The sequence below is a fragment of the Lissotriton vulgaris genome, chromosome 9 (genome assembly GCF_964263255.1).
Source record: "Lissotriton vulgaris chromosome 9, aLisVul1.2, whole genome shotgun sequence".
NCBI classification, from domain to species: Eukaryota; Metazoa; Chordata; class Amphibia; order Caudata; family Salamandridae; genus Lissotriton; species Lissotriton vulgaris.
The window spans coordinates 525,287,949-525,313,845 of NC_141697.1; the positions used below are offsets into that span (position 1 = coordinate 525,287,949).

General features: G+C 47.4%; 1 protein-coding gene across 1 annotated transcript; it reads right to left on the minus strand.

The window, feature by feature from the left end:
• Positions 1-1,074: 1,074 nt before the first annotated feature.
• On the minus strand, positions 1,075-25,056 carry LOC147690363 (uncharacterized). Its single transcript, XM_086939477.1, has 2 exons — positions 22,851-25,056; positions 1,075-1,397 (listed from the first exon to the last, which is right to left on the minus strand). The coding sequence occupies exons 1-2, from the start codon at positions 25,054-25,056 to the stop codon at positions 1,075-1,077; spliced, it is 2,529 nt and encodes an 842-aa protein (XP_086795603.1).
• Positions 25,057-25,897: the final 841 nt, after the last annotated feature.

Sequence of the window (25,897 nt, forward strand, 5' to 3'; positions counted from 1 at the left end):
GCTGGTGTTGGCCGCACTCTTAACGGCGACGTTTCTCCGCCATCCAAGCTGGTGGATCACTCGGGATCACACAATCAGGCATCATTTCGACTCATCTATGCAAGTGTAGGGCACGGGCGCAGGATAATCGGCAGGATCTTGAGGCAGGAGAAGGAGGTCGGCGGAGCCGGGAGCCTAAGCGGCCATCTTGGTCGCCAGCTTGGCTCCTCAGCAGGTCACTTTTAAAAGCAAATAAATTGTTCTTCAAGCAAATACGTGCCAAGGCAAGTAAGAAATTGGTCGGCACTTGATGTGGTCTGGGGCGTTTTTCCAGTACCATGGTCATCACAAGCGGGGCCTCCTCCTGCGGTATATTTGTGTAGAGACTCTCGATGTCGAAGATGACTAACAACTGTTGGCCACCATCAAACACCGAGAGCTCTACTTTGGCAATAAAGTCTATTGTATCTCTTACGTATGCCCTAGTATGTGCTACAAATGGCTTAAGAAATATGTCAATATATTTAGCCAATGGCTCTAGAATCGATCCACAGGAAGCAATGAGAGGTCTCCCCGGCGGCTGAGAAGCATTTTTGTGGACCTTCGTAAATATTAGGTGTCTTCTGATCTGTGAAATTCAAATATTTGTACTCTTTTTTTGCACAAATACCCTGATTCGATGGCCTCAGTCGTCAGATGTAATATCTGCGCCTTTAATCCGGCTGTTGGATTTTCCGTTGTAGGCCGATAGTGTTCCCAATTACTTAGTTGGTGCATGATTTCCTCATCGTATTTTATACTGTCCAATACAATCATTCCCCCGCCCTTATCGGCTGGCTTGATGACCGTAAGGGGATTATTGGCAAGATTTTTTAACGCCAATTGTTCTTGTTTGGAGAAGTTAGATCTAAATGAAATATGTTTGTGTTTAACAAATCAATATCACGGAGTATTTGATCTTTGAACACTACAATCTCATCTGGCATCGCCATACGCTGTGGACAAAAAGATGATTTTCTTTTTAACCCACTTATTTCTCTCGATGTTTTCACTGTATTTTGAAAAGAAGACTTTCAACCTGATTTTCCTTAAGATTTACAGGACTTCAGTTTTTGTGTCCACAGGATCTTGCATCACCGTGGGCACAACAGATAACTCTTTCTGGAGTATATTAATTTCCAGATCAGTTAACTGATGTTTAGACAAATTATAGACGGGCATCAAGGCAGTGTTCGTTTTACTCTGATCTCCCTCATGAGATTCTAACTCCTGTATACTCTGTCGTGTTCTGAAGAACACTTGTTCCTGATTCTGCTGTGCTGGTGCAGGCCATGCTCTTCTGTAGCCTTGTCCTGTGTTCCCACCTCTGTCTAAAAAAAGGCAACTAATCAGCTCAGAATTTATGATTGACATAGTTGCTAGAAAATTGAAAAAACAGGCATTGTTCACTATTAAAAAGTGCAAATACCAATATATACAAAAAAATTGTCTAATACTTATAAATGGCTAAACTAAAAATCTTGAGTATCAATATATGTGGGCTTAATGATCTTAGGAAGCGACAAAAAATAGCAATTGGCCTCCAATCAACCAAGGCAGATATTGTTTGTCTGCAGGAGACCCATATTGAGGGGTCCCAAAGACACATATTACAAAATTTGGGTTATAGACTAGTTGTTGCTACAACTCAGGCAAATAAAACACAGGGGGTGGCTATTTTGGCACGGGGTGGTATAATATGCTTTACAAGATCTGCTGCAGATTCTTGTGGCAGATGGGCAATTACTGAGGGTATATGTGCTGAAGGGAAAAAGATCACAATTTGCGCAGTTTATGGCTGTGTTTTTGATGACCCCAAATTATTACTGTTTTTATCTAATGAACTCTCTCATTAGCCGGTACCCATGGTTATTTGTGGTGATTTTAATATTAACCTCCCAACAAATTGGTCTTCTGGCCATAACTTCAACTATCAAGGAAGGACACCTAAAACTTTAAAAGCCTTGGAATTACTTTGTAATACTCATGGGCCCGAAGAGCGGAGCTAAGTGCCGTGAAAAGCGCTGTGGGTGCATACCCCACATGTTCGCGCCCTTTTCTGAGGGAATAGCGCTGCAAGAGCCTACCCTGCGTTTTGGCGCGCTGTTGGCGATCAAACTAATTAATGAAAGGGAGCCTACCCCTTATCGTTGCCGAAAATCACCGCCGCGACCCAGCGCTACTTAAGGAGACCCCCCGCTGCTGTGGGCATCGTTGCGGCGGCCCCCGGCACCTGGAGAGGGCCGCTGGAGTGAGGAGAGGGCCGCGCTAGGTCCTGAAGCCGTCGGGGCCCGCATCACGTGGCTGGGGCACCGGTGACGTCACCAACCATGCCCCCAGCCCGCCGCACCCAGATTGGCCCATGCTGCCGCGCCCCCTGAAGGCGCGCAAGGATTGGCTGCCAGCCGGGCAGCCAAGCCTAAACCCCGGGTCTCCATAAGGGAGAGGGAACCCGGGTGAAGCTGAGGGTGAGAGGTGCCGGTGCGGGCCCCCCTGTGGTCTAGAGGGAGCCCCGTGGAGAGCGACTGGACCGGGAGCCCACCCCGCCAGTCTGTGCTCCCGCAAAAGGAGCGGTGAGCTATCTGCAGGGCTCCGTGTGAAGAGAGAGTCCTGCCGTCGGGCCGCAAGAAGCCAGCCGGCGGTGTTGTGGGGCTCCCGTGGTGGAGAGGGAGCCAAGATGGTGCTGGTGAGCTGGAGCCCACACTGCCGGTGAGTGCCCCGGCCTCGGAGTGAGGAGGTCGCCATGAGAGAGGAGGGGGCATCGAGGCACGTGATCGGTGCCTGCCCCAACCACCAGTCCAGCGTGGAAGTCCCCGCAGGCCTGCGGGAGGAGCACTAAGGCCCAGAGGAGTGCTAGAGGTCGGGGGGGCTCTCTTGAGGAGCGGAGAGACCCGCGCCGGTAGTGGCGGCTGCTGAGGCTGAGGAGAGAGCTGCCCGACGTCTGCAGGGCTCCTAGCGGTGAGTGAGCCCTGCAGCCATTCAGAAAGTCCCGGGTCCCCTTGAGAGAGGAGGGGCCCGGGTGAAGCAGGAAGAGTGCAGTTGCCCGAGGAAGCAGCCCGGGGATAGCCCCGCAAACTCTGAAGGAGCCCGGTGAGTGGGGCCTCACCTGTGTGGTTGTTGTGGGCTGGAGTCTGGGTACAGGTTCGGTGCTCGCCCCCTTCCCTTCTTTTGGAAGCCAGGGATTGGGCCCTGTTGGCCCCCACTGCCTTAAGGAAGAGCGGTGCATAGGGAGAGCCCTGTGTGAGACATTGTAATCGAGCTCGTTGGTCCTAATTGCACACCGGAGCCCCCGGACTCCGCAAGGGCCCACAGTGAGAATTGGAGGCTTGTTTGGCATAAGTAGAGATAGCCCGGTGATAAGAGGGTAGCCCCACTTAGACTAACCGCCCCCCCCGGAGGAGCTATGAGTCCCTGCCGTATGGATTGCCCTGCAGTTTTATGATGTTTTGGGGCGGTAGGGATCTCGAGGTGCCCAGAGAGGACTCCAGCTGGTCCAGGGTTCTTTAGGGGCCAATTTCGCCTATGGACCAGGAACATTGTTGCTCTTCAGGTGCCCCAGTGGCAGCAGGTACCTGCCCGACTGGTTACCGGCCCCTGGGTCCCCCACAGAATTATTAAAGCCCCCTGAGTTAGGGCCAAGTCTTATGTTAATGCTGGGTTGATGTTTGGGCAGATGGTTTCGCGCCCAGTGCGCTTATGGCCTAGTATTAACGCCCATGTTAATGGTGGGTATCCCCATGCGTTATGCTGTTGAGAAGACGCCCATAGGTCAGACCTACTGCCCCTATGCTAAGGGTTGTCCTAATGGTCGCAGTGGTGACATGCACAAGGTTAATTGTATGCTTTTGTGCCCACCGCGCAGTGATTGTGCCTTTTCTTACAGGTTTGGGCCTGGTGGGCCCCTATGCTGGCCTGGCGTGCTATTCCAGGCCTCTTGTTAAGCCCCATGCTGATGAGTACGCCCTGCTGTTTTATTACAGGTGTTCCTGCCTGATGTTAATGCATGGTGATTCTTATTCTTTTCACAGGAGACGCCAATGCAGATCATACTGAGTTCTTACCACTGATGTTTGATTTTACGCCTAGTGTTTTCTTCCCTCCCTTTGATATTGCTGATGTTTCATTTCATGTCAATTCGATCACATTCTTTTTGATTTCAGCCATGGACTCACGGACTCAACCATTTGTTCCCCTGTATATAACCCCCCCCCCGATATACCTGGCTCTGGCGCCCTTGGGTGCCCTGTTGTGATCACCACTGTTTCGTGTTTACCTTTGCAGGTTGGAGATAAAACTAAACTTCTTCTATCCAACCAGAAGCAGTGTTGTGTCTCTTTTGTAGTGTGCCTGGTGTGTCGTCTGTGGGTACTGCGTGAGTGCTTTACACCTGTCCTCCGAGGTTTGGCCTGCCCACTCTGTTCCATTCTACCCCCCTGTAGAATTGGCAACCCCATTTCTGACAGTCTGCCACTGCAGAACCTGCGTGCAGTCTGGTATTATCATGCTGGCTGGGCAAGTGCACACACTTGCCAGCCCCTAAACCTTCCCTTTACTTCATATTAGTCACCCCTATGGTAGGCCCAAGGGCAGGGTGCATTGTAAGCATAAGGTAGAACATGCCCTGATGTGTGTGGCATGTCCTAATAGTGAATTACAGCCATTTTCGTTTTTCACTATTGTAAGGCTACCTGTTCTCATAGGCCAGAATGGGCTGCTAGAATTATTACACTCTATAATCCCAGCAGGCTCAGGGAACATGGTAGAAGGTCAAGTTTAGCATGCCTGAACTCAGAATAATAAAATACTTCTTTTAGTAAAGTTTATTTTAATATGCTGTGTTTGCAAATGCTACTTTTAGAAAGTTAGTATTTGCTTGCCTGACCATTTCAGCCCGCCTCTGCTAGGATGTGTATCTGCTGTCTGGTTTCTGTGTGTGACAGGGCTGGGGAATTCCAGGGGACAGGCTGGGGTTGACAGGTGGTGAATAGAGAGATTACACCAGGATGGGTGGGGGGGAGTGCCCCTTACTCTGAATAGGGCTGTGCTCTGCCACCACAATGCTGGCTCCGCCCCCTTGGGGAGCAATAGATGACTGTGCCCTGCACCTGGTCCAGGAAGAGGGAAGACTCTCAACAGAGTGCTCCTGACTGTACTTGTCATCACAATGATGGCTCCACCTCCTGTGGAGCGTCTGATGTCCCTGCTCTGCACACTGAAAGAAGAAGCCAGGGCCTGAAAAACAAAGTGCTCAGAGACTGACTGGATTAGGCAAAGGCACCCGTGGCCTGCGAGAACAAAATAATTGGTGTATAAAAAGAGGAGCCCTGCTCCTAAGAAACTAGATCCTTTTATTGCCAAGAAGAAACTCTTCCTGAAGAGAAGGACCTGGAAAAGCTGCATGGAGGACTACTGTATCTAATCCTGAGAGACTGGCATGTGGTGGGTGCCTTGCTGCAAGAAGGAGAGGAAGAAAAGACTGAGAGACTTTTATAATTGAATTGTGCATCTTGACAATCTCCAAGGGCTTGCTTGTGAACTTGCCCCCTGAACTGCGCCCCAGGAACATTGGGCACTAATCCCCCCTTCAGGAAGAGCTGCTGTTTGTGTGGTCTGACCCTACAGTGCTGATCCAGGGAAGCAGAGTGTGTGAGGAAGCCTCCCCGCACATTCTAAGAAGTAGTGCACCCCCGTCCCCTGAGCAACGCGACTTCCGCTTGGCCGCGCCGCAGGAACAAAGTAAAGCCCAGCCCCGCTGGTCCGAGCAACATAAACTGTGAGCAACAATGAGACTTCGTTTGCACAGTAAAGAGGACCCGTCTGGTCCGTGCGCCACAAACTTCTGGCCCCCGAGCCGCAGCCCACAAAGCAAAGACCTGCATCTATCTGCCCACGTGATCGCATTGAGGAGAATTCCCCTCTGCTGTGAAGCGCACAGCTGCGGAGCGTCCAGCGAGAGAGTAAGTCCAGTGTCCACACCCCTACTCCCGCCCGCACCACCTGCAGCCTCTCCCCCTCCCGGGTAAAACGTACGCTGTGGCTATGCCTTTCCCCTTCACAATGCACCGTTTAGCCGTAGCCGCAGCCCCCCCTTGGAAGACATCGTGACGTAAGGAGATTGGCCATCGCATCTGTCTGCCTCGAACCCCCTATGAAAACAAAGGTACTGGAACTGGCATCACCGTGCGAGTCGCACTGACCCCCGATGACTCACACCGCCTGCATGCTCTGAGGCCCCTTGAACACCTCGAGCTGTGCGTGCGCTATGCCTTGTGAATGTTTGTGCCCCTACGCCTGAAGGTACGAGTCGCACCAGCTTAGTACGACTCATACCCCTTGTCCTGATCAGCCGCGGCGTACGCGTCTCATGTGGGACGCATGAGATTCAGCAGGGCCTTTCCTTTGGACCTCGTATGATGCATAGAGAGGTGTTACGAGACCTTCAGGCCTCAGCGAATAACGCATCCAAGCGTTAGATATTACCTTTGCTCCGGTGACTGTTTCGTTTGTGGCCACATCATCTTGCCTGTGACCTTTGGGGCTGCACTTGTGGAAAGACCTTCGCTGCTCCTGACCACCGCCTGCCAGACAAACTACCCCCCCAGGAGGCAGTGCGGCGTGGTCTCGCGGGAAGAGAAGCGGGCTGGGATACTTATTGAGCAGCGGGCTCCCACGGCGCGGGACACCCTTACCTATGCTCCGGTGACTGTTTCGTTTGTGGCCACCCAGTCTTGCCTGTGACCTTTGGGGCTGCCCTTTGTATTGCTGCACTTGTGGAAAGACCTTTGCTGCTTCCGTCCACGGCCCCCGCCCCGCACCTCACACGGACCACCTCCTCCCAAACTACCAGCCCCCGGAGGCAGTGCGGCATGGTCTTGCTGGAAGAGAAGCGAGCCGGGATACTTATTGACCAGCGGGCTCCCAAGGCGCGGGACGCCCTTACCTTTGCTCCGGTGACTGTTTCGTTTGTGGCCACCTTGTCTTACCTGTGACCTTTGGGGCTGCCCTTTGTATTGCTGCACTTGTGGAAAGACCTTTGCTGCTCCCGTCCACGGCCTCCGCCCGCACCTCATGTGGACCACCACCAGCCAGACAAACTACCACCCCCAGGAGGCAGTGCGGCGTGGTCTCGCAGGAAGAGAAGCGGGCCGGGATACTTATTGACCAGCGGGCTCCCGCGGCACTGGACGCCCTTACCTTTGCTCAGGTGATTGTTTCGTTTGTGGCCACCTTGTCTTGCCTGTGACCTTTGGGGCTGCCCTTTGTATTGCTGCACTTGTGGAAAGACCTTCACTGCTCCCGTCCACGGCCCCACCCCGCACCTTACACGGACCACCGCCTGCCAGACAAACTACCACCCCCAGGAGGCAGTGCGGCGTGGTCTCACGTGAAGAGAAGCAGGCCGGGATACTTATTGACTAGTGGGCTCCCGCGGCGCGGGACGCCCTTACCTTTGCTCCGGTGACTGTTTCGTTTGTGGCCGCCCTGCCTTGTCTGTGACCTTTTGGGCTGTCCTTTGTATTTCTGCACTTGTGGAAAGACCTTCGCTGCTCCCGTCCATGGCTGTGTAGTTCGGACTGGACTGTTCCCATGGGGCACAGGGTCAGAGCTGATTTGCATAAAGCCATTATCTAACCCAGGGTTGTGTGGAGTGCAAAAAACGATGGATTTAGGCCCAGATCCTTGTACTGGGGTGAATGTAAGACATTGATCTACATTCTGTCCATCAAATTGTTTTTTGTAATTTTCTCCCTGAGTGTACTGGGGTAGCTCAGACGTGGGTCCCAGAGCCTCCAAACCACTGGAGTCAAGCTAGCCGGGCTGATGACAGGTGTTACCTCGAAACCGGTCCGGTCCTCGGATGCTTGATTCCGGTCTGGGAAAGATATGGCTGTGTAGTTCGGACTGGACTGTTCCCATGGGGCACAGGGTCAGAGCTGATTTGCATAAAGCCATTATCTAACCCAGGGTGGTGTGGAGTGCAAAAAATGATGGATTTAGGCCCAGATCCTTGTACTGGGGTGAATGTAAGACATTGATCTACATTCTGTCCATCAAATTTTTTTTTGTAATTTTCTCCCTGAGTGTACTGGGGTAGCTCAGACGTGGGTCCCAGAGCCTCCACACCACTGTAGTCAAGCTAGCTGGGCTGATGAGAGGTGTTACCTCGAAACCGGTCTGGTCCTCGGATGCTTGATTCCGGTCTGGGAAAGATATGGCTGTGTCGTTCGGACTGGACTGTTCCCATGGGGCACAGGGTCAGAGCTGATTTGCATAAAGCCATTATCTAACCCAGGGTGGTGTGGAGTGCAAAAAACGATGGATTTAGGCCCAGATCCTTGTACTGGGGTGAATGTAAGACATTGATCTACATTCTGTCCATCAAATTGTTTTTTGTAATTTTCTCCCTGAGTGTACTGGGGTAGCTCAGACGTGGGTCCCAGAGCCTCCACACCACTGGAGTCAAGCTAGCCGGGCTGATGAGAGGTGTTACCTCGAAACCGGTCCGGTCCTCGGATGCTTGATTCCGGTCTGGGAAAAATATGGCTGTGTAGTTCGGACTGGACTGTTCCCATGGGGCACAGGGTCAGAGCTGATTTGCATAAAGCCATTATCTAACCCAGGGTGGTGTGGAGTGCAAAAAACAATGGATTTAGGCCCAGATCCTTGTACTGGGGTGAATGTAAGACATTGATCTACATTCTGTCCATCAAATTGTTTTTTGTAATTTTCTCCCTACAGTATACCAGGCCATCTCTAAGTTGCATGTAATTTCCGAGTCAATACACCAGGACGCAGGAGATTGGTCTGTAATGGGATGGTTTTGGGGACTACTGTCCACATGGGGATGGAAGGTATTAACCTTCCTTGGAATGTTTTTGGCCATCATTTTCTCTTGTTGTCTTTGTTTACAGTGTGGCCCTGCCATTTGCGGTTTTTGTGCCACCATGTGTGTCCCAAGGCCTGTGTCACAGAAAACAGAGAACATTAGAACAGAGGTCTTCAAACTTTTGAAGGTTGAGCCCCCCAGCTGAATTTTTTTAAATGTCGGGCCCCCCCATCACCTGACAGAAATTTCTGGAATCTGGTACACTACATAATCGACCGCCACCCGCATATCCCTGGCCATATCCAGCAAACAATGTTCAAAACAATGAGTGTTTCCTCCTTCTCCATGAATTCCCTCGCTACCACTCACCAACAATGCACCTCATCTCTCTATAGCACCTTTCTGGCAAACATATCATTTTTTTATAGTGCTACTCATAGTTTCATCATACTCAGGGGCATATGTACAAGCCCCTATAGACACCACACCGTCACTTTTTAAGACATTATGGTGGTGATGGGGGCATTGCCGTATTTACTCGACAGAGTTAAACCACTTAACTTGGCTTAACGCTGCCTTGTAAATAAGCCACAACCACAAAGGACCGCCATACTCCATCACATCATCCTAGCTGCTCTGATGTGGACAGCACCACAGGTGACCAACTCATAGCAACCCGGCATCAGCTTCCATGAGCCAAGCTCCACTCCCCACAGAAACTCAAAGTTATCTGCAATGAAAGCAACTGTAGCCCACAAGGCTCTGCCACCATTCAAAATCAGGTAGCCGCCGAGAAAAGGAAAAAAGGAGGAGGTGGCAAAGGTAGGGGGCTCATTTACAACCAAAACTTTAGTGAATTCCGACAAGGGAAGATAATGTATTAAAATATTTAACTACTTAATAACTTGCAGTCAGGTTTCTATAATCGTTTCTATGATGGGGACAATCCCAAAACTGTAATGGTCAATATTGTGAATGATGCTCACCAGACACTTAACACATTAGAGACATGATGCCAGTGTCTTAAGAATCACAGAGTTGTGTTTCACTTTCTGTATGAAATCCTTTTGAGCACTCTCCACAAGATTGCCAACTGTGTAATTATTTCTAGTTTCTGGCGCACAATTGATGTCAGTTTGTGAAAGTACCAGCAATATAACAGCGTGATCGTGCACCGGGACGTTTCTCTGAGTTCCACCGTGAACGCGAGGAGCCCTATTACAGGCTAGCGCGCTCCGCAGCAGGAGCCCTCAGCATCAACTCGTAGGTTTGTTCACCGGGTGCTGCAATCAATACCAGTCTTCCCCCAGGAGCCCCATCAGAGGCTACCTTGCTCGTAAACACGAGCCTTCTTCAACCCTTATAGGTTGAATGCGCCCATATCAGCCCCCTACATACCGATCGGATTGTAGGCTAATCTTTGCAGGTTAATTATACAACCAGTTTGCAAGGTGCAAGACCAATTATTCGTACTGCACCAGCTTGAACAACCCCGCCTCCCACAGGCGCAAGGTTTGGTAGCACGCCTGACTTCGAGATTCGTCGCGCTCATGCTTTTAAATTCAGGCAGGCAATGATTGTCCTGATGATGATCCATTATTGTTAACTGGATCGAAGCGCCGCCGACATAATATGTGGTTTAAACACTAGTTCACTATTACGTACCAAAAAAACATCTGTTTCCCACATATGTGAAGCAAATACACTGTAAATATTGCCTTCTTGCTCCCGTTCCCTCATATGCCTGAAATACCTTAAATGTATGTACTGTCCAATGTATGTGTAGCATTGTGGATGCAGGATTGTGTCCCACTGTTCCATTGTTTTTCGCCAGATTTAATATATTTAATTATTGAATAAATTCTAAAGTCCGGCTGGACTTTCTGTTCATTATAGTGCATATTGTGGCCTATAATTATTGTGGCTGTTATTTTCCTTGTCAAGGACCGTTGTCTCTTTACTTAAGTAATATAACAGCAACACCCAATATGTATCAATAAAGATAAAGACAGCACATAAAATAACTCGTTACAATTTTAACGTGATAATTTGCCTCGGAAGATAGGGGGTTAATAATTTGGCTATAAGGCATGTTAAAATCGGCACAGCCTTATAATGTATTATTGCTCTGTTTAGATGGGAAAAAACAACAAAGGGCTGCTTCAAACAAGAAAAAATAACTGATTAAAGCAATCCTTTTCAGCCGGGGAAAATCAAATGTGAATCTTTTATTCACTAAAATACAAATTTGCTTTGGTTACCTATAGCTGAGCACTTCCTGTTCAGGCTAGTTGGATTAGGAGCCATTTACTTCAGCTCCAGACTGACTCTCGTCTCTTGCATGAAATGCCCTTCCCCATAGCATTAAGCAATCACTGTATAAGAATGTCTCACGGGCAGAAAGACGACAGTCTCAGCACTATTTGGGCTGCATAATTACGGTATATTACATCCTATCATGACCGAGAGGGCTGCGAGGACCTCCCGCCAGTATAAGCATAGCCATGAGAAAAACAAAAGGCCAACAACCTCCTTCCCACACCCTTCACACCTAGTAGTGTTCATGAGGAGTTCGAATGTTGTCAGGAGACAACTACAGTTACCAGGGGCCCGGACTGGGGCAGGGTCTTAGGCTGAGGGAGGAAATAAATATCGGAAAGCACTGCAAATGTTAGCGCGTTAGTACGCTACACTGACCTAGTCACATAGCTCAGGACTGTACTGTAGCTGCAATTTATATGCAGTTACAGAAAAGTATTTTTAACATGCAATTGATCACAACAGTTAATACATTACCCTCTCCCAGGCACTTACTGATTATTCATCGTGATCATCACTGGGCAGAAGTGCTCAGATGGTAGCTCTGGGTCCCGGTTGCTTTAGATTTTACTTCTCTACCGCAGATGGCTGTATCAGCAGCTCTTAGCCTGGTCTGCAGCCCTGCACTGCCTAAAGCAAAAGCAGTATTTTTAATCCTCTATATTAGCGCTGAAAACGGGACAGCATTGCAGCGAGGTTAGAAGGAGCAGGAGCTCCACAGAACTTCAAAAAGCGCGGGCGGCAGGAAGTCAATTAACTTGTGGGCACTGACTGCAGTGACGTCAGTTTAAATTCGACGCCACCTGTCTGCCCGGGCTTTAAAAGACCTTTTTTTTGTTAATGAGTCTTTAATGGTTTTCACCCCTTCTTCGGGCCCCTGCAGCTCCACTCTGCCGTTTGTTTCTTCAATCAGTAGAGAACAAAAAGTGAGATTTACGGAGGAGTGCGTGCCCCCCCGAGACTGTGTCGCGCCCCACAGATTGAAGAACTCTGCATTAGAATGATGTTGCAGCAACAGCTCAACGATCTCATGGCATTGATATCGACTCAGACTAACTTGAGTCCTTGAGTCCTTTGTGTTTTGCCTGAGTAATGGCAAAACGAGGGTCTGAGGTTCTTTGGTTTTCGACTTCGTTCCGTATGCGGCCGCCATTTTGTGTTGTCTTCACTCAGGCAGCACGACGAACGGAGTGTTTTTGCCTTTTCCAGCTGCTACTTGTCTTTTCTGCTAAAAAGTAACCCCCTGCCCTTGTTTACGAAACTGATGTCAGGGTTTGGCCGAGTCCACTAATCCATGTCTGGGCTGATTGATCCCTGTCTCGACTGACTGTTGTCCCTCTCTATTTTTTCTTACTTTATATTATCCGACTGGCCTTCGCTATTCTCTTCTTGTATTCTCTTATTACACAACTATACTTTGAGGCACACAAATATGTCCTGCCACCTGCAAATTGGATTACAGGCACTAGCACTGATTAACATGTGGGGAGGGGTGACACACGGGGTCTGAAAGAAGGGCGTATTCGGGACATTTGATAGCTTGTTTTCCAACTTTTCCGATTGGCCAGCCTTGTATGTATTGGGAGTAGACATTGTAAATATGTGTGTTATAAAAGATTGTGCACCACGAAGTAAAGTGGCAGTCTCCTGAGAACCTACTTTGTACTTCTAGGACAATCGTGCTTAGCTGCAGCTAATAAACCCTGTTTTCTACGCCTAACAGAGTGTCTCGTGTCTCTGTCCGATAAGGCAGGTGAACTCGAAGATTTAAGGCATGCCCTGCGCCGCCAGGCCCATAAGGCCCGGTTCTTCAACAGTCACCTTTGGATATCACTACATCAAGGTGTAAGAGAGGCAGGAGACATACTAGATGGCAACCTAACCAGAGCGATTACAGCACTTAAAGCGCAAGTAAAATTCTGGACATCCTTGCCGCTGTCTGTGGCAGGAAAGTTAGCTATTGCCAAAATGGTGACGCTCCTCAGGCTACTCTTTAACCCCTTTGGTGCTCATGACAGAGCGGTTCCGTCATGAGCGCTGGTTGGGCTGTGCTCATGACGGATCCGCTCTGTCACGGCCCCGCCCGCTCAAAAGAACCTTCAGCACAGCGCGAAAATTCACGCCGCACTGAAAGGGTTAACTTCACAAATCAACCCATCATGATCCCAGCACATGTATTTAAAAAGTTGGATATCCTACTACTGGAATTGATACGGTGGGGGCGGGACGTAGACAAATAGGCTTATCAAAACTCCAATTAGATACTGTAGAAACCCTTGTCACCAGTTCCCCGGGGGTAGCCTTGCACGAGCGGGTAGGCACCCGAAAGCTCAGGTGTTAAGTGACTACACAACACACGCATCCACTGAGACAATGAGTGCACGCAAGGACTTAGACCACACCAGTTACGTTTGATTCAAATTAATAAGCTTTTATATAAGATTAGAATCAGGGCGATCAAAAATTCACAGTAACAATAAATTAGTAGCTCCCTATAAAAATACATGTGTTTCATCACTCGGCAATAAATACTTTACTGAATAAATATTAAATATTAGATAACCATAGCTTTGTAATGGTCCCGCTCTTACTCAGCACCTGCAAGAAATTCTTTATGAAGTCATTCAGAAACCATTGCAGCAAGCACCAATAACCATCTCTACATGTAAGTAACCATTTCATTTAGTACCCATAGACATCTCAGTGAAGATTAGGCATCACCATAAATTTCAGGAAGCCCGCCTTTGCAAAGAATTAATTAGAAAGACATTCCAGTAACATTTCATTTAGCAGGGATAGCGTCTCCTCCTGTAAAGCATTGAGTCAGTATTTCCTTAGGCCAGAACAAACCCTTTCTTAAGCACATTGTTAGGCCGGGTAAGTCATGGCATAAAGCAGGGACCAACAGTGCAGATAACGAGGTCATGAGGCTAAGAGGAACCTTTCACCCGGTAAAGGTAACCATTGCTTTGGGTCACCATGAGCCGTTCTATCGAACTCAGGGGGGCTGAATGTGTCTTCCCGGGCCCTGGCCCGGTCTCGGGTGTCTAAGGGGCCATTCAGGGCCAACGGGGCCCTGCAACAGTTTCTCCCGAGGGGAGGGGCGGTTCCGGGGCCTCCTTCTCACTCTTGGGAGGCCCTGTGTCTATTTCGGTCCTCCGCCATCCCCCAGGGCTTTACCTTCAGTCTTCGGCCCGGGCCCTTGCGGTGTTTGTCAGGCTCAGGGAGGGCTCTCTCTCCGATCGGAGCCCTCCGGTGACGTGCAGGCCTTGGAGGGGGACAGGGGAGGCCCGCTCTCCTCCAGCGCTCTTCTCGGGCCTCCCTCCGGCCCCGGGGCAGTTCCAGCTTCCTTCAGTCAGCGGAGGGAGGACTCCTGGCCCTCTCCGAGCCCTCCGGTGTGAGGATTCCCTGTTCCCGCGTGATGACGTGAGCGGCCCGGGCGCCAATCAGCAGGCGGGCGCGGCAGCATCAGATGGGGGCTTGTCCTCCCGCGTCCCCTGTCACATGACAGCGGGAGGAAGGCTTCAGGCCCTGTCAGGCCTAGCACGGCCTGACAGGAATTCCGGCGGCCCTCTCCTGACACCGGGGGCCGCCCAGGGGGAATTACCACACCCGACAGAGCAGCCTTAGCTACAAGGATGTCCTGGGCTGCGCTGTGAGTTGGGGGCAATTAGCGCTTCATGGAGGCAGTGCTTCCAGGCACACACACAGCGCTGAGCCGGTATAGCGCTTTGGGGGAAATTAGCATGTTCACAGCACTTCAGGCAGGTCAGTGGACTAGCCCTAAGTAGGGGAGGCGCTTAGCAGGCATGGAGGCCAGGGGGCAAGGCAGGACAGTGCAGGCCCAGATAAAGACAGCGGGGTGCAGTAGTGGCACAGCACAGTACCTGGCTGATCCCCAGTAGTCCTGGTAACTCAAGAAAGTAGTCTTCTCGGCGCTTGGTTGATCTTGCGCCCTTAGGAAGTGGTTCTTGGTTTCTTGAAGAGAAGGGGGAGGGGTTTGAGTTGAAGGCTGGTCAAGTTCCCTCAGAGGGTCACTGTAGATGGTCCTTGAGTTTCCCTCCCACCGAGCCAGATCAGTGGGCTAGTCCAGGGTTCCTCGCTCTACTTGGAAGGCAGCACCTAAGCCCTGTCACTCCCAGTGGCATAGGCCCCTGACTAGGCCCTACCGCCTAAATCTCCTGCGTGGGTCCCCCAGGTCAGCGATGCCCCAACTGCTCTGCTCTGCTCTGCTCTGACAGGAAAGTTTCCCTCCCTTTCCTTATATAGCGACAGTTGGCAGTGGCAGTTGGTGTCACCTCCCCTGTTCTAGAAGGTTCCAGGAGCTTCCCTCATTCTAGCTATGGGCAGGCTGGCATTGCTACATTGTTTAAGGGTTCCAGCCAGCTCCTTGCTACTAGAGTTTGCCTAAAAAGACCACGCTGCAGTAGCAGGGGTCAGTGGCAGCCATGTTGGGGGAAGAGAGCACCTGCACCTTAACATTGGGTTTAACATTACACAGGGCATCTCAACTACACAGGGACTAAACAGCGTTGTTACGATGGGGGGACATCCTAAATTAGGGGAGCAAAAAGCGAAAAATTTCAGGAAAAAGGGCCAAGTCCAACAGATACCAAGCATGGGGAGCTGGGGCTCCCAGACTTAAAGGCATACTGCTATGCAGGACAATTGCAATGGCTTGCGTACTAGATCACAGGCCGTAATCTGCAAGAGATCGCAATGGGAAAGGGGGGTGCTTCCCACGCTTCTGTTACCCAACAGCAGGCTCCCATCGGTTGTGCCTCCATTGTTAAAAATTGTATTGATGTACTGGAAAAAGCCACTGTGCTATACAAAGATGCTGATTCCATTCGCCCCCAATATTCCCCTACTAGGATTCCCTCTGCCACTAGGGACAGTAACATTACAGCTTATTACCGCCTGGGTGGAAGCATGCGTAAGCACGGTGGGAATGTCATTTACGGATAACACCTTAATGAATCACGACAGATTTGTGAGTCTCAAATACATTATTTCTTCTCCATGCGAATATTACAAGATATGTGCGGACCACATGGGCCCCAGAAGGGATGGAACTCCGACGCACAAGCTGGTCCACATGCAATATTTAATGGGTAATGGTAGTCATTTGACCAGGTGGTTGTATCGGGGGATTTGAACGCATGCTGCAGTATCACTACAGACGCTCTTTGATAAATGGAACATTGACATAGGCCTTGAGCTGACTGATAAAGAGTGGAGAATTATATTAGAACACCCAAGGAAGGTATTGTGAAACCCAAAGTTTAAATTTATTCAGCTCATGATAGCACATCGTGCCTACTTGACTCCCCACAAACTAAGTCTGATGTTTCCAGATATGGCGTATGTATGCCCCCGATGTCCTGGCTCAAATGCAACTTTACTACATATGTAATGTGCTTGTCCACGACCAGTACATTACTGGACAGCAGTGTAGGCCTGGGCGTAGTTTGCCGAGTGTTGCTACGAGGAACTACAAAGAAAATCTGCAAAGTTCCGGGAGTGGCGGAGTGCAGTGAGAACTGCAGTTTTTGCTGGCATTTCTGCAGTTCGGGTAGAAATTCTACCCGAGCGGCAGCTCGCAAACTTACTGTTCCTGATCCAGAGCTGGGAAAAAAACTCTGCTACACATTGCAAAGCTGAGTTTTCTGCACTCCGCGACCTCCGCGGTGTGCAGAAAACTCTGCCAACGAGCCAAGTTCACAGTTCACCACCCAGGCCTACAGCAGTGCAAACAATATTAAGGGATGTTGCTCTGGGGGAGAAAATTGCAAAAAACACAGTTGATGGACAGAATGTAGAACAATGTCATACATTCACCCCAGTACAAGGATCTGGGCCTGAATCCATCGTTTTTGTGCACTCCACACCACCCTGGGTTAGACACTGGCTATATGCAAATCAGCTCTGACCCTGTGCCTCATGGGAACAGTCCAGTCTGAACTACCAAGCCATGTCTTTCCCAGACCGGAATCAAGCATCCAAGGACCGGTTTCTGGCTATCAGCCTTCATCAGCCTGGATAGCTTGACACCAGTGGTGTGGAGAGCCTGGGACTCACATCTGAGTATACCCAGCACACTCGGGGTGAAAATTGCAAAAAACACAGTTGATGGACAGAATGTAGAACAATGTCATACATTCACCCCAGTACAAGGATCTGGGCCTAAATCCATCGTTTTTTTGCACTCCACACCACCCTGGGTTAGACACTGGCTATATGCAAATCAGCTCTGACCCTGTGCCTCATGGGAACAGTCCAGTCCGAACTACCAAGCCATGTCTTTCCCAGACCGGAATCAAGCATCCAAGGACCGGTTTCTGGCTATCAGCCTTCATCAGCCTGGATAGCTTGACTCCAGTGGTGTGGAGAGCCTGGGACTCACGTCTGAGTATACCCAGCACACTCGGGGTGAAAATTGCAAAAAACACAGTTGTTGGACAGAATGTAGAACAATGTCATACATTCACCCCAGTACAAGGATCTGGGCCTAAATCCATCGTTTTTTTGCACTCCACACCACCCTGGGTTAGACACTGGCTATATGCAAATCAGCTCTGACCCTGTGCCTCATGGGAACAGTCCAGTCCGAACTACCAAGCCATGTCTTTCCCAGCCCGGAATCAAGCATCCAAGGACCGGTTTCTGGCTATCAGCCTTCATCAGCCTGGATAGCTTGACTCCAGTGGTGTGGAGAGCCTGGGACTCACGTCTGAGTATACCCAGCACACTCGGGGTGAAAATTGAAAAAAACACAGTTGATGGACAGAATGTAGAACAATGTCATACATTCACCCCAGTACAAGGATCTGGGCCTAAATCCATCGTTTTTTTGCACTCCACACCACCCTGGGTTAGACACCGACTATATGCAAATCAGTTCTGACCCTGTGCCTCATGGGAACAGTCCAGTCCGAACTACCAAGCCATGTCTTTCCCAGACCGGAATCAAGCATCCAAGGACCGGTTTCTGGCTATCAGCCTTCATCAGCCTGGATAGCTTGACTTTCAGTGGTGTGGAGAGCCTGGGACTCACGTCTGAGTATACCCAGCACACTTGGGGTGAAAATTGCAAAAAACACAGTTGATGGACAGAATGTAGAACAATGTCATACATTCACCCCAGTACAAGGATCTGGGCATAAATCCATCGTTTTTTTGCACTCCACACCACCCTGGGTTAGACACTGGCTATATGCAAATCAGCTCTGACCCTGTGCCTCATGGGAACAGTCCAGTCCGAACTACCAAGCCATGTCTTTCCCAGACTGGAATCAAGCATCCAAGGACCGGTTTATGGCTATCAGCCTTCATCAGCCTGGATAGCTTGACTCCAGTGGTGTGGAGAGCCTGGGACTCACGTCTAAGTATACCCAGCACACTCGGGGTGAAAATTGCAAAAAACACAGTTGATGGACAGAATGTAGAACAATGTCATACATTCAACCCAGTACAAGGATCTGGGCCTAAATCCATCCACTCTGCCAACGAGCGAAGTTCACCACCCAGACCTACAGGAGTGCAAACAATATTAAGGGATGTTGCTCTGGGGGAGAGCCGTTAGAGTATTGCATGCTAAATGCAAGAAGGGAAGGCCCACACATAAATTTGCAAATTTGGCTTTGATACAAGCTAAGCAAACAATAACCATGCGCCATCATTGTTCGACTTGTACAACAAAGTGATTAGGTGGGGTAAAGCAGAGAGTGTGGAGCTACAGCGGGAGGAACATAGGAGATTATGAAAGAAACCTATCTCAATGGAATGGAATGTGATGTTAGAGGAATTTATAACAGATGTACAGTCATCCTAGAATGGATGATGCAAGCTTCTCAATACAGCCAACATAACGTAGTGGAGGGAAAGGTCTGAATGTGGTAATACTATAACATTTTTAGGAATTACTTGCTGGTGTTGTGTAAATAACTGATACGTATTGCTATGCCGACACATCCACTAACCCATGATCGCCTGTTAATGCCTGTAATGCTTTAAACACACGCGGTTTCCTGCCAGTATACCTCCATGGAATGCATTGACAACCTAAGCACTATAGTCCTTTCAAACAATCAGTATCGCGCAATTTTGCAATATTCTACTGACCGGCTGTATCCCTGCCTAAATCGTATAAATACTCAGTTTTTTCCTTTGTAAAACTCTTTTCCTTTGTAAAACCTGACATCCCAGTCTGATTTTCAAACTTTGCCACTTAAATGGCACACACTTTGCTGGCCTATTCTCCCTTTGCGCTGCCATAAGCATGCGCTTTAACACGGCACTACCATGAGCTCACTGCGCATGCGCACGCAACACTTATCCCGCATGCATGCGCAGGGCTCTAGATGACTCAGCGCTTCTAGCGCGATCGCACCTTCTTCCATTTTCATTCCCGCTCCAGGTGTTCCGAATCATATGGGCTATTTAAATCCGACCGGGAGCCACACTCATTTACCCGGGACACCGCAGCAGGACAACAGGTATAAGGAGCACACAGATCGGCAATTCCGTGAGTAAACACGCTGTAGGGGTGACTGATATGAAGAAAAGGGAAGGTTTAGGGACTGGCAAGTGGGTGCACTTGCCCAGATTGCACGCAGGCTCTGCAATGGCAGACCTTAGACACATTTTACAAGGCTGCTTCTGTGGGTGGCACAACCAGTGCTGCAGGCCCACCACTTAAAATGTTACCAAATAAGCATTGAACACAATGCAGCTCATTCGCACCAGATGCAAAATATGGCACCCACGCCAGCTCCTATACCAATGCACCTCAACAGTAAACTTGCTTTACTCTTCTAATAAAAGCATAGAACTCCCACAGTTAATCCATGGCAGAAACGAACGGTAAAGAAACATAACAACGATGCATAAAGACAGCTCCTAATATCATTTTTCATGCAAGTTTCATAACTTATTCTTGTATTCAGCCCCTCTCATAACCCATAGACTGCAGTGCAAAGTGAGATCGCTTTTGACAATAACATTCACCAATATTCCTTTTCGTTTACAGACCCAAAATGTGTAAACTTTCTTGATGGCTGCAGAAGTAGTCACCAATTAAAATCAGTGTGGCTCATTAAGAGTAAAAATATAACTCAATTCGGATAGTAATATAATTAGAGGTAAATATTTGGTCAAAGGGTGAAAACTATACCTCTGAACAAATGCACAGTGCTGCTGTTAATGGGACATGATTATCTTTTTACGGACCTTTTCATTATTGCGGTGTCAGGATGGCAGATGCTCCCAGCTGGAGCAGGTCTCTCATTTGCCGCTGAGGACGTAGTAGAGAGGACGGGCAAAGTTTAACCAAAGTTTTAGCCATAAAAGAAATCTGTAAGTGGTATGTATGTATGTATGTGAACAAAGAAGAGTGGCAAGCAGCATCACAGACAGTCATTATGTTCTCTGGGGGCGGGGGAGGCCAGGAGCTTGAGAGCCATGTTAAAGAAATGATCTCGCCTGACTTCCCATGGTTCATGCCACAGCAAAAACAAAATCATCTAGATACTTCACCATGTCTGCTTTGCTGCACATGCCCGCCTGCGAGGCCTACAGCTCCAACTTACAGTGCTTCGCAGGAGTTCTATTACAAATCAAAACAAAGCTAACGGGGATTTCCCAGGTTGCTGCAGGTTTGGTTTGTTGAAAGAACTCGTGCTTTCTAGGAATCTAAGGAAGTGGCGCTTGCCGTGCTTGGGACTGCAAGGGCGATTTTCTAAAATATGGATCTGATTCTTATGCCATTATATGGATATTATCGATTATAGGCATGTAAGGGCATAAAACGGTAATATTGATTCTGGTTCCTAGATAAACACACAACACCCACTCCACGATTTAATGTCCATCAATTATTAAAACTAAGCAATAAAGGTGCATGTGTATTTCAACCCCACCCCAAAATACATTCTGCATTTGAAATGGTGTAAGCAGAATATATGAGAAGATCATAGGTACTGTACTAATTTTAAGCAGTATAATCATTCACTTAAAAGCTGCATATATATTTAGATGAACGATTTGCAAAAATTGCACATGAAACGTCTCCTAATACAGAAAAGAAGGGCGAGACTATTTCATCACATATAAATGCAATTGCTGTAGACGCGCTAGAGGCTGAGGTAATATTGTCTCTAAAGTTCATAAAAATAGGAGCTCTGTTCTTTATGAATAGTTCTACTGTAAGCAGAGTTCAAGTGCCAAAAAAAGGTAAATGTTTGGGATTTTTTGGAAAAAGTAATTTCGTATGCAAGGAGAAAAAAAAGTTCCAAATGTTTTCAGTAGTTTTTGTTTTTCAAAGCTGAAGGCCGAATTCAGAGTTCATGGGAACGCTGTGTGCCAGTTTGCATAAAAGTTATTCTTTTGGTTCAGGCGAGAACATTACTTCAGATAGATGTGCAAATAATTGGTCTACATATTCAGGTGACAGTTCGACCAAGTTTGATAACGCTGAAATAGTGCAGTTTTCTGCATGGTTGCTATCATCGATGTTAGATTCAGCAATGCTCACAGAAGGTCGTACCTGGGTGATGGGGCTCTCATTTCTTGCTTCACTCCCACCTAATCGTAGTGGTGAAGTTTCAACGAATGCCGTCATCAGGATTGGTAACCGCTGGGGACAACACGATGCATGAGCTGGTTTAGGACTTAGCAAGGTATCGATATCCATTGGTACTGCTGATTGTAGTGTAAGACAGGTGTCCAACACGCATTCTTCTCCGCATAGCATACATCGAAGCACAGGTAGGATGCAATTCTGCCATATAGGTCTGAACGAAAGAAACCATGTCATATTTAGATCTCTTAGCCAGGCTAATCCAAGGACTTTAGTTATGCGGTCCCGATAGCCTATAGCTAGGATTGTTTCTTCCATTGTTGCTGGAGCCTTGTCTGAGTTTTGGCTTGCCATATCGGAGCAGTAGGACCAAAAATAAAATGCCTGCTACGAGTCCCAAAAGTAGTGGAAGGCCGCCAAAGACAGAATGGACAAAATTCGGGAAGATGCCCAGGACTGCTTCGAAGGGTGTTAACAGTCCCGAAAATTTTTTCTTAAGTACATGTGCGATACCACTGGCATTTGACATGTTTAGGATTTGGCTTAGCATTTCTGCAAAATGCACGGGGCAATTTGTTGATAAAAGGGTATGTATCTCTGCTTTCGTCCTTACAACTTGCAGATCATACATTTCTTTTGATGATGTCATAGTCACTGTTGTCTGTAAAAGCACAGACTTCATTCTGCTTAAAGTATCAATTCGTATAGAAGAGATATTGAACCAATGCCAAATCGCCACCTCTGAGTCTTGAGGGCCGTTTGGATACAATACTTGCATACAGCAAGTGACCATGGAACTGGCGCTTATAAGATATGCTTTCCCTGGCACCAAGCCACAACAGCTGTGATCCGTTATTAGAACGTAACTCCCGTTAGAAAGCTGTCTAAAGAATGGCTCTATTTGTGTTGCAGGTGTGCTGTGCTGGTGGCATTAAAGGTTATTTGAAGTCCCCTCACAGGCCCCATGCAAATTAATACCTTGGCACAAAAGTATACCGCTTAGTGACTGTTTACAATTATTACCACTAAGAAATAAATTTTTGTCCTTGTCACTATAACATGTGTGTGTATAAGGTAATTTCCATGATGACTTAATGTACTCTTTACCCAACCTTTCATACTGTCCTACTGGTATACACTCCTGGCATTTTTTGAATTTGAAAGTTGTTATCGGAATTGTGATTATTCCGTGTATTATCCATTCAATGACCGGTCTTTCTGACATTGTCAATGGTATTCTCTCGAGTTTTTCAATGCTCAGAATCGTATAGTCTGCTCCTTTCTGTGCCAAACTGATTTGTTTATCAGTAAGGTTAAAGATAGAGAATAATGACGTTGTGTTGATTAAACGCCTTGGTACATAGCCAGAACGCAGGTTTTGCAACGTCCAGCCTAACTGTACAATAGAACGTAACTGGGACTGACCATGCTGTAACATTAGCAAGTCCTGATCTATTATATCGATAGCAGATGATACAATACTGTCCAGTGAATATATTCTGGAGAACAGAGTCATTAACCCATTGTCCACAACAGAAAGCGATTTTTCCAAATTAATACGATCAATTTCTCGTATTTTCTCTGCTGTTTCAATTTGCATTACTTTCCAAGCCTCGTTGTATGCTGCATATACACTAGCCGCTATGAAACGTTTTTGACGCTGTTTGCGTGGTCCCATTATGAAATCACGCAAGTCAGCACCGTCTTCAAGTAATGTCAAGTGTTGCTTAATTTCTGCCAGTGTGGAGGTGTGTAGCCATTCTAGGCATAATTTCCCAACACTGTATGTTGTTACTATCCCTGGATGTTGTCTCTGGGAATATCTCGGGTCTGGTCTGGTCATTTGTAACCCCTGTATTTTGTTCAGGACTCTATCTTGACATTTATTTGTGTCTGTTGGCCAGATTACCCACTTTTTCCATTCAGGATGTGTTCTGTTTTGATGTAAAATTTTGGATACGTCTATCTCAATATCTGCGGTTGTATTATCAGGTATTGGCTTTGGTATAGATGGTTTGTTTAAGTCTTTTATCTTGGCTAGACCAAGACAGGTAGTCTGTTGAATTGTGTCATTCAAAAACATTATTTGTTCTGGGATCATGCATGCTCGAAATAATGCTTCTAATCCTTGTACCTGCCATTCTTTTGTTCCCCAGATGGTTTTTGTTTCAATGTTATTTTTCCAGAAATCAAAACCAAAAGTAGTTATTTTTTCATAGAACATTTCTGAATAAATCAGTTTAGTATTTGTCAGCATGTTTTTTGTCCCTGTTTTATCTAACAGTTTGTAATAAAATGTTTCTGCATCACTTGTGTTAAACCCTGAAAAGTATGGGAATTTCTCATAAAATGTTTTTGAACTGCTTTTCGGAGGTGTTGCACAATGTTCCCATTGATTATATTTTAAAATATTTCTAGGTTGAGCAGATTTATGGAAATAGTGGTTTGCATAATGGTTATAGCAAAACATCTGTTCATAGTTTGATGAACCCTGCAAATAATCATGTTCTGTAAGTTTTGCTGACATTACTAAATCAGACATCATATTATTAATGTTCTTAAAGTCCCAATCATCAGAGAATGTACTTGGTTTAACAAAGTCACTTAATGAAACCTTGAATTGATGTGGATATTTCAACAGCTCGACCGGGCCATATATTTCGTAATCCGTTTTGTCCCAAACTACCGCGCCGGGTATTGGAATGGCTGTCACATTCACTGATGATAGTTCTCTTTTCTCGATGTGAGATGACTTGTGTGGCTTTAGGACCAAGTTGATGTTCTGACTTGCTATGTCCATTGTACTGTATTTTCCCTCAATGAATTTACCCAAACAAAGTACCATGATGAGCAAAAGAAGGAGGAAAAGTACACCTAACACAATCCAAAATTCAATCCATGGAGAAATCAGATAGGTTTCTTTGAGTTGATGAAAGAGTTCTGTTGCTTTGTATTTAAAAGTTTTTGTTGTTGGTGTCTCTTCTGGTTCGTTTGGATCCACAGAAAAGTTATTGAAATTGATAAAGTAGCCAGATGCAGTTCTGTCAATTGTTGGAATTGTTTTTTCAATTTTTCTTTCATCATTATATTCTGAGGCTAAATCGTTGTAGACTGGTGTTTCGTGACGAACTGTTTCAATTTGGGGTTCAAGAGGTACAAGTTCCATGGCATTGTTGCATAGTCCTTTTTTATTTACTGCAGGTTTATCGAATGTGATTAGTCTCTCAGTTTGAACCTCCTGGATTGTAGCGAATTTAGGCATTCTGCTATTTCTTAGGAGTCCACTGGGCCTACTACTTATTATTGGCCACATGATTGTGGTTTTACCAAGTCGATGGATACAACTCGGTTCTCCTTTTTACCAGCAAGGGGCGGTAGTACAACTGATCTTCTTCCGTTGATGGCTAAGACAGGTACTGCTTTTCTGTAAGAAGGCCCAAATTCCTTCTTTACCGCGATCTTTTCTCTGACCAGAGCCCCAATCTTTGGAATCCAGACAGGTCTTGCTGGGACAGGTGGTGTTTCTTCAGTGGTTGTTGGTTGTTTTATCTGTACGTTGCTCAGGGCTTTTCTTGTTTCATTTAAGTCCTGTAAAACAGCCAAACGATCTTTGATGTCAAAGCTTTTTTGCTTATATTCCACCACTGAAGCCTGACTATCTAAGTCCCGAACATACATTCTAGTTCCGAACAATAGTTCGTACGGGCTGAAACCTTTTAGAGAATTTCTTGGCAGATTGTTAAGACTACGTTGGACACTTATTAAATGCTGGACCCACCCATCACCCGAACCTAATACCTTTGCCGTTATAGATTGCTTTATGTCTTGGTTTTTTCTTTCCACAATCCCGTCTCCCACAGGATGGAAGGGACAAGAGTACCGCAACCCAATGCCCATGCTGGTCATGGCCTCCTTATAAGCTCGAGAGCTAAAAGCAGGACCCTGGTCAGAATGTAGCATGGCTATTGCGTATGTGCCGATAAAGACTCGCAAATCTTTTGTAACAGTTCTGGCGTCAGCCGAGCGCTGGGGCCACATCCAAATGAATCTCGTACAAGAATCCACTGCGACCATTATATATTTATAGTTACCATCCCTCTGTAAGGGACCACAGTGGTCTAGGTAAACACATTCTAATGGTTTATCTGAGATTA

Bases quoted from the DNA above. Each gene is read 5' to 3' on its own strand.
- LOC147690363 (XM_086939477.1), bottom strand. From the start codon at position 25,056: ATGTGGCCAATAATAAGTAGTAGGCCCAGTGGACTCCTAAGAAATAGC. The intron at 1,398-22,850 runs GTAAAGAGTACA...TCAATTTTCTAG, and splicing joins AGGACAGTATGAAAGGTTGG to CAACTATGTCAATCATAAAT.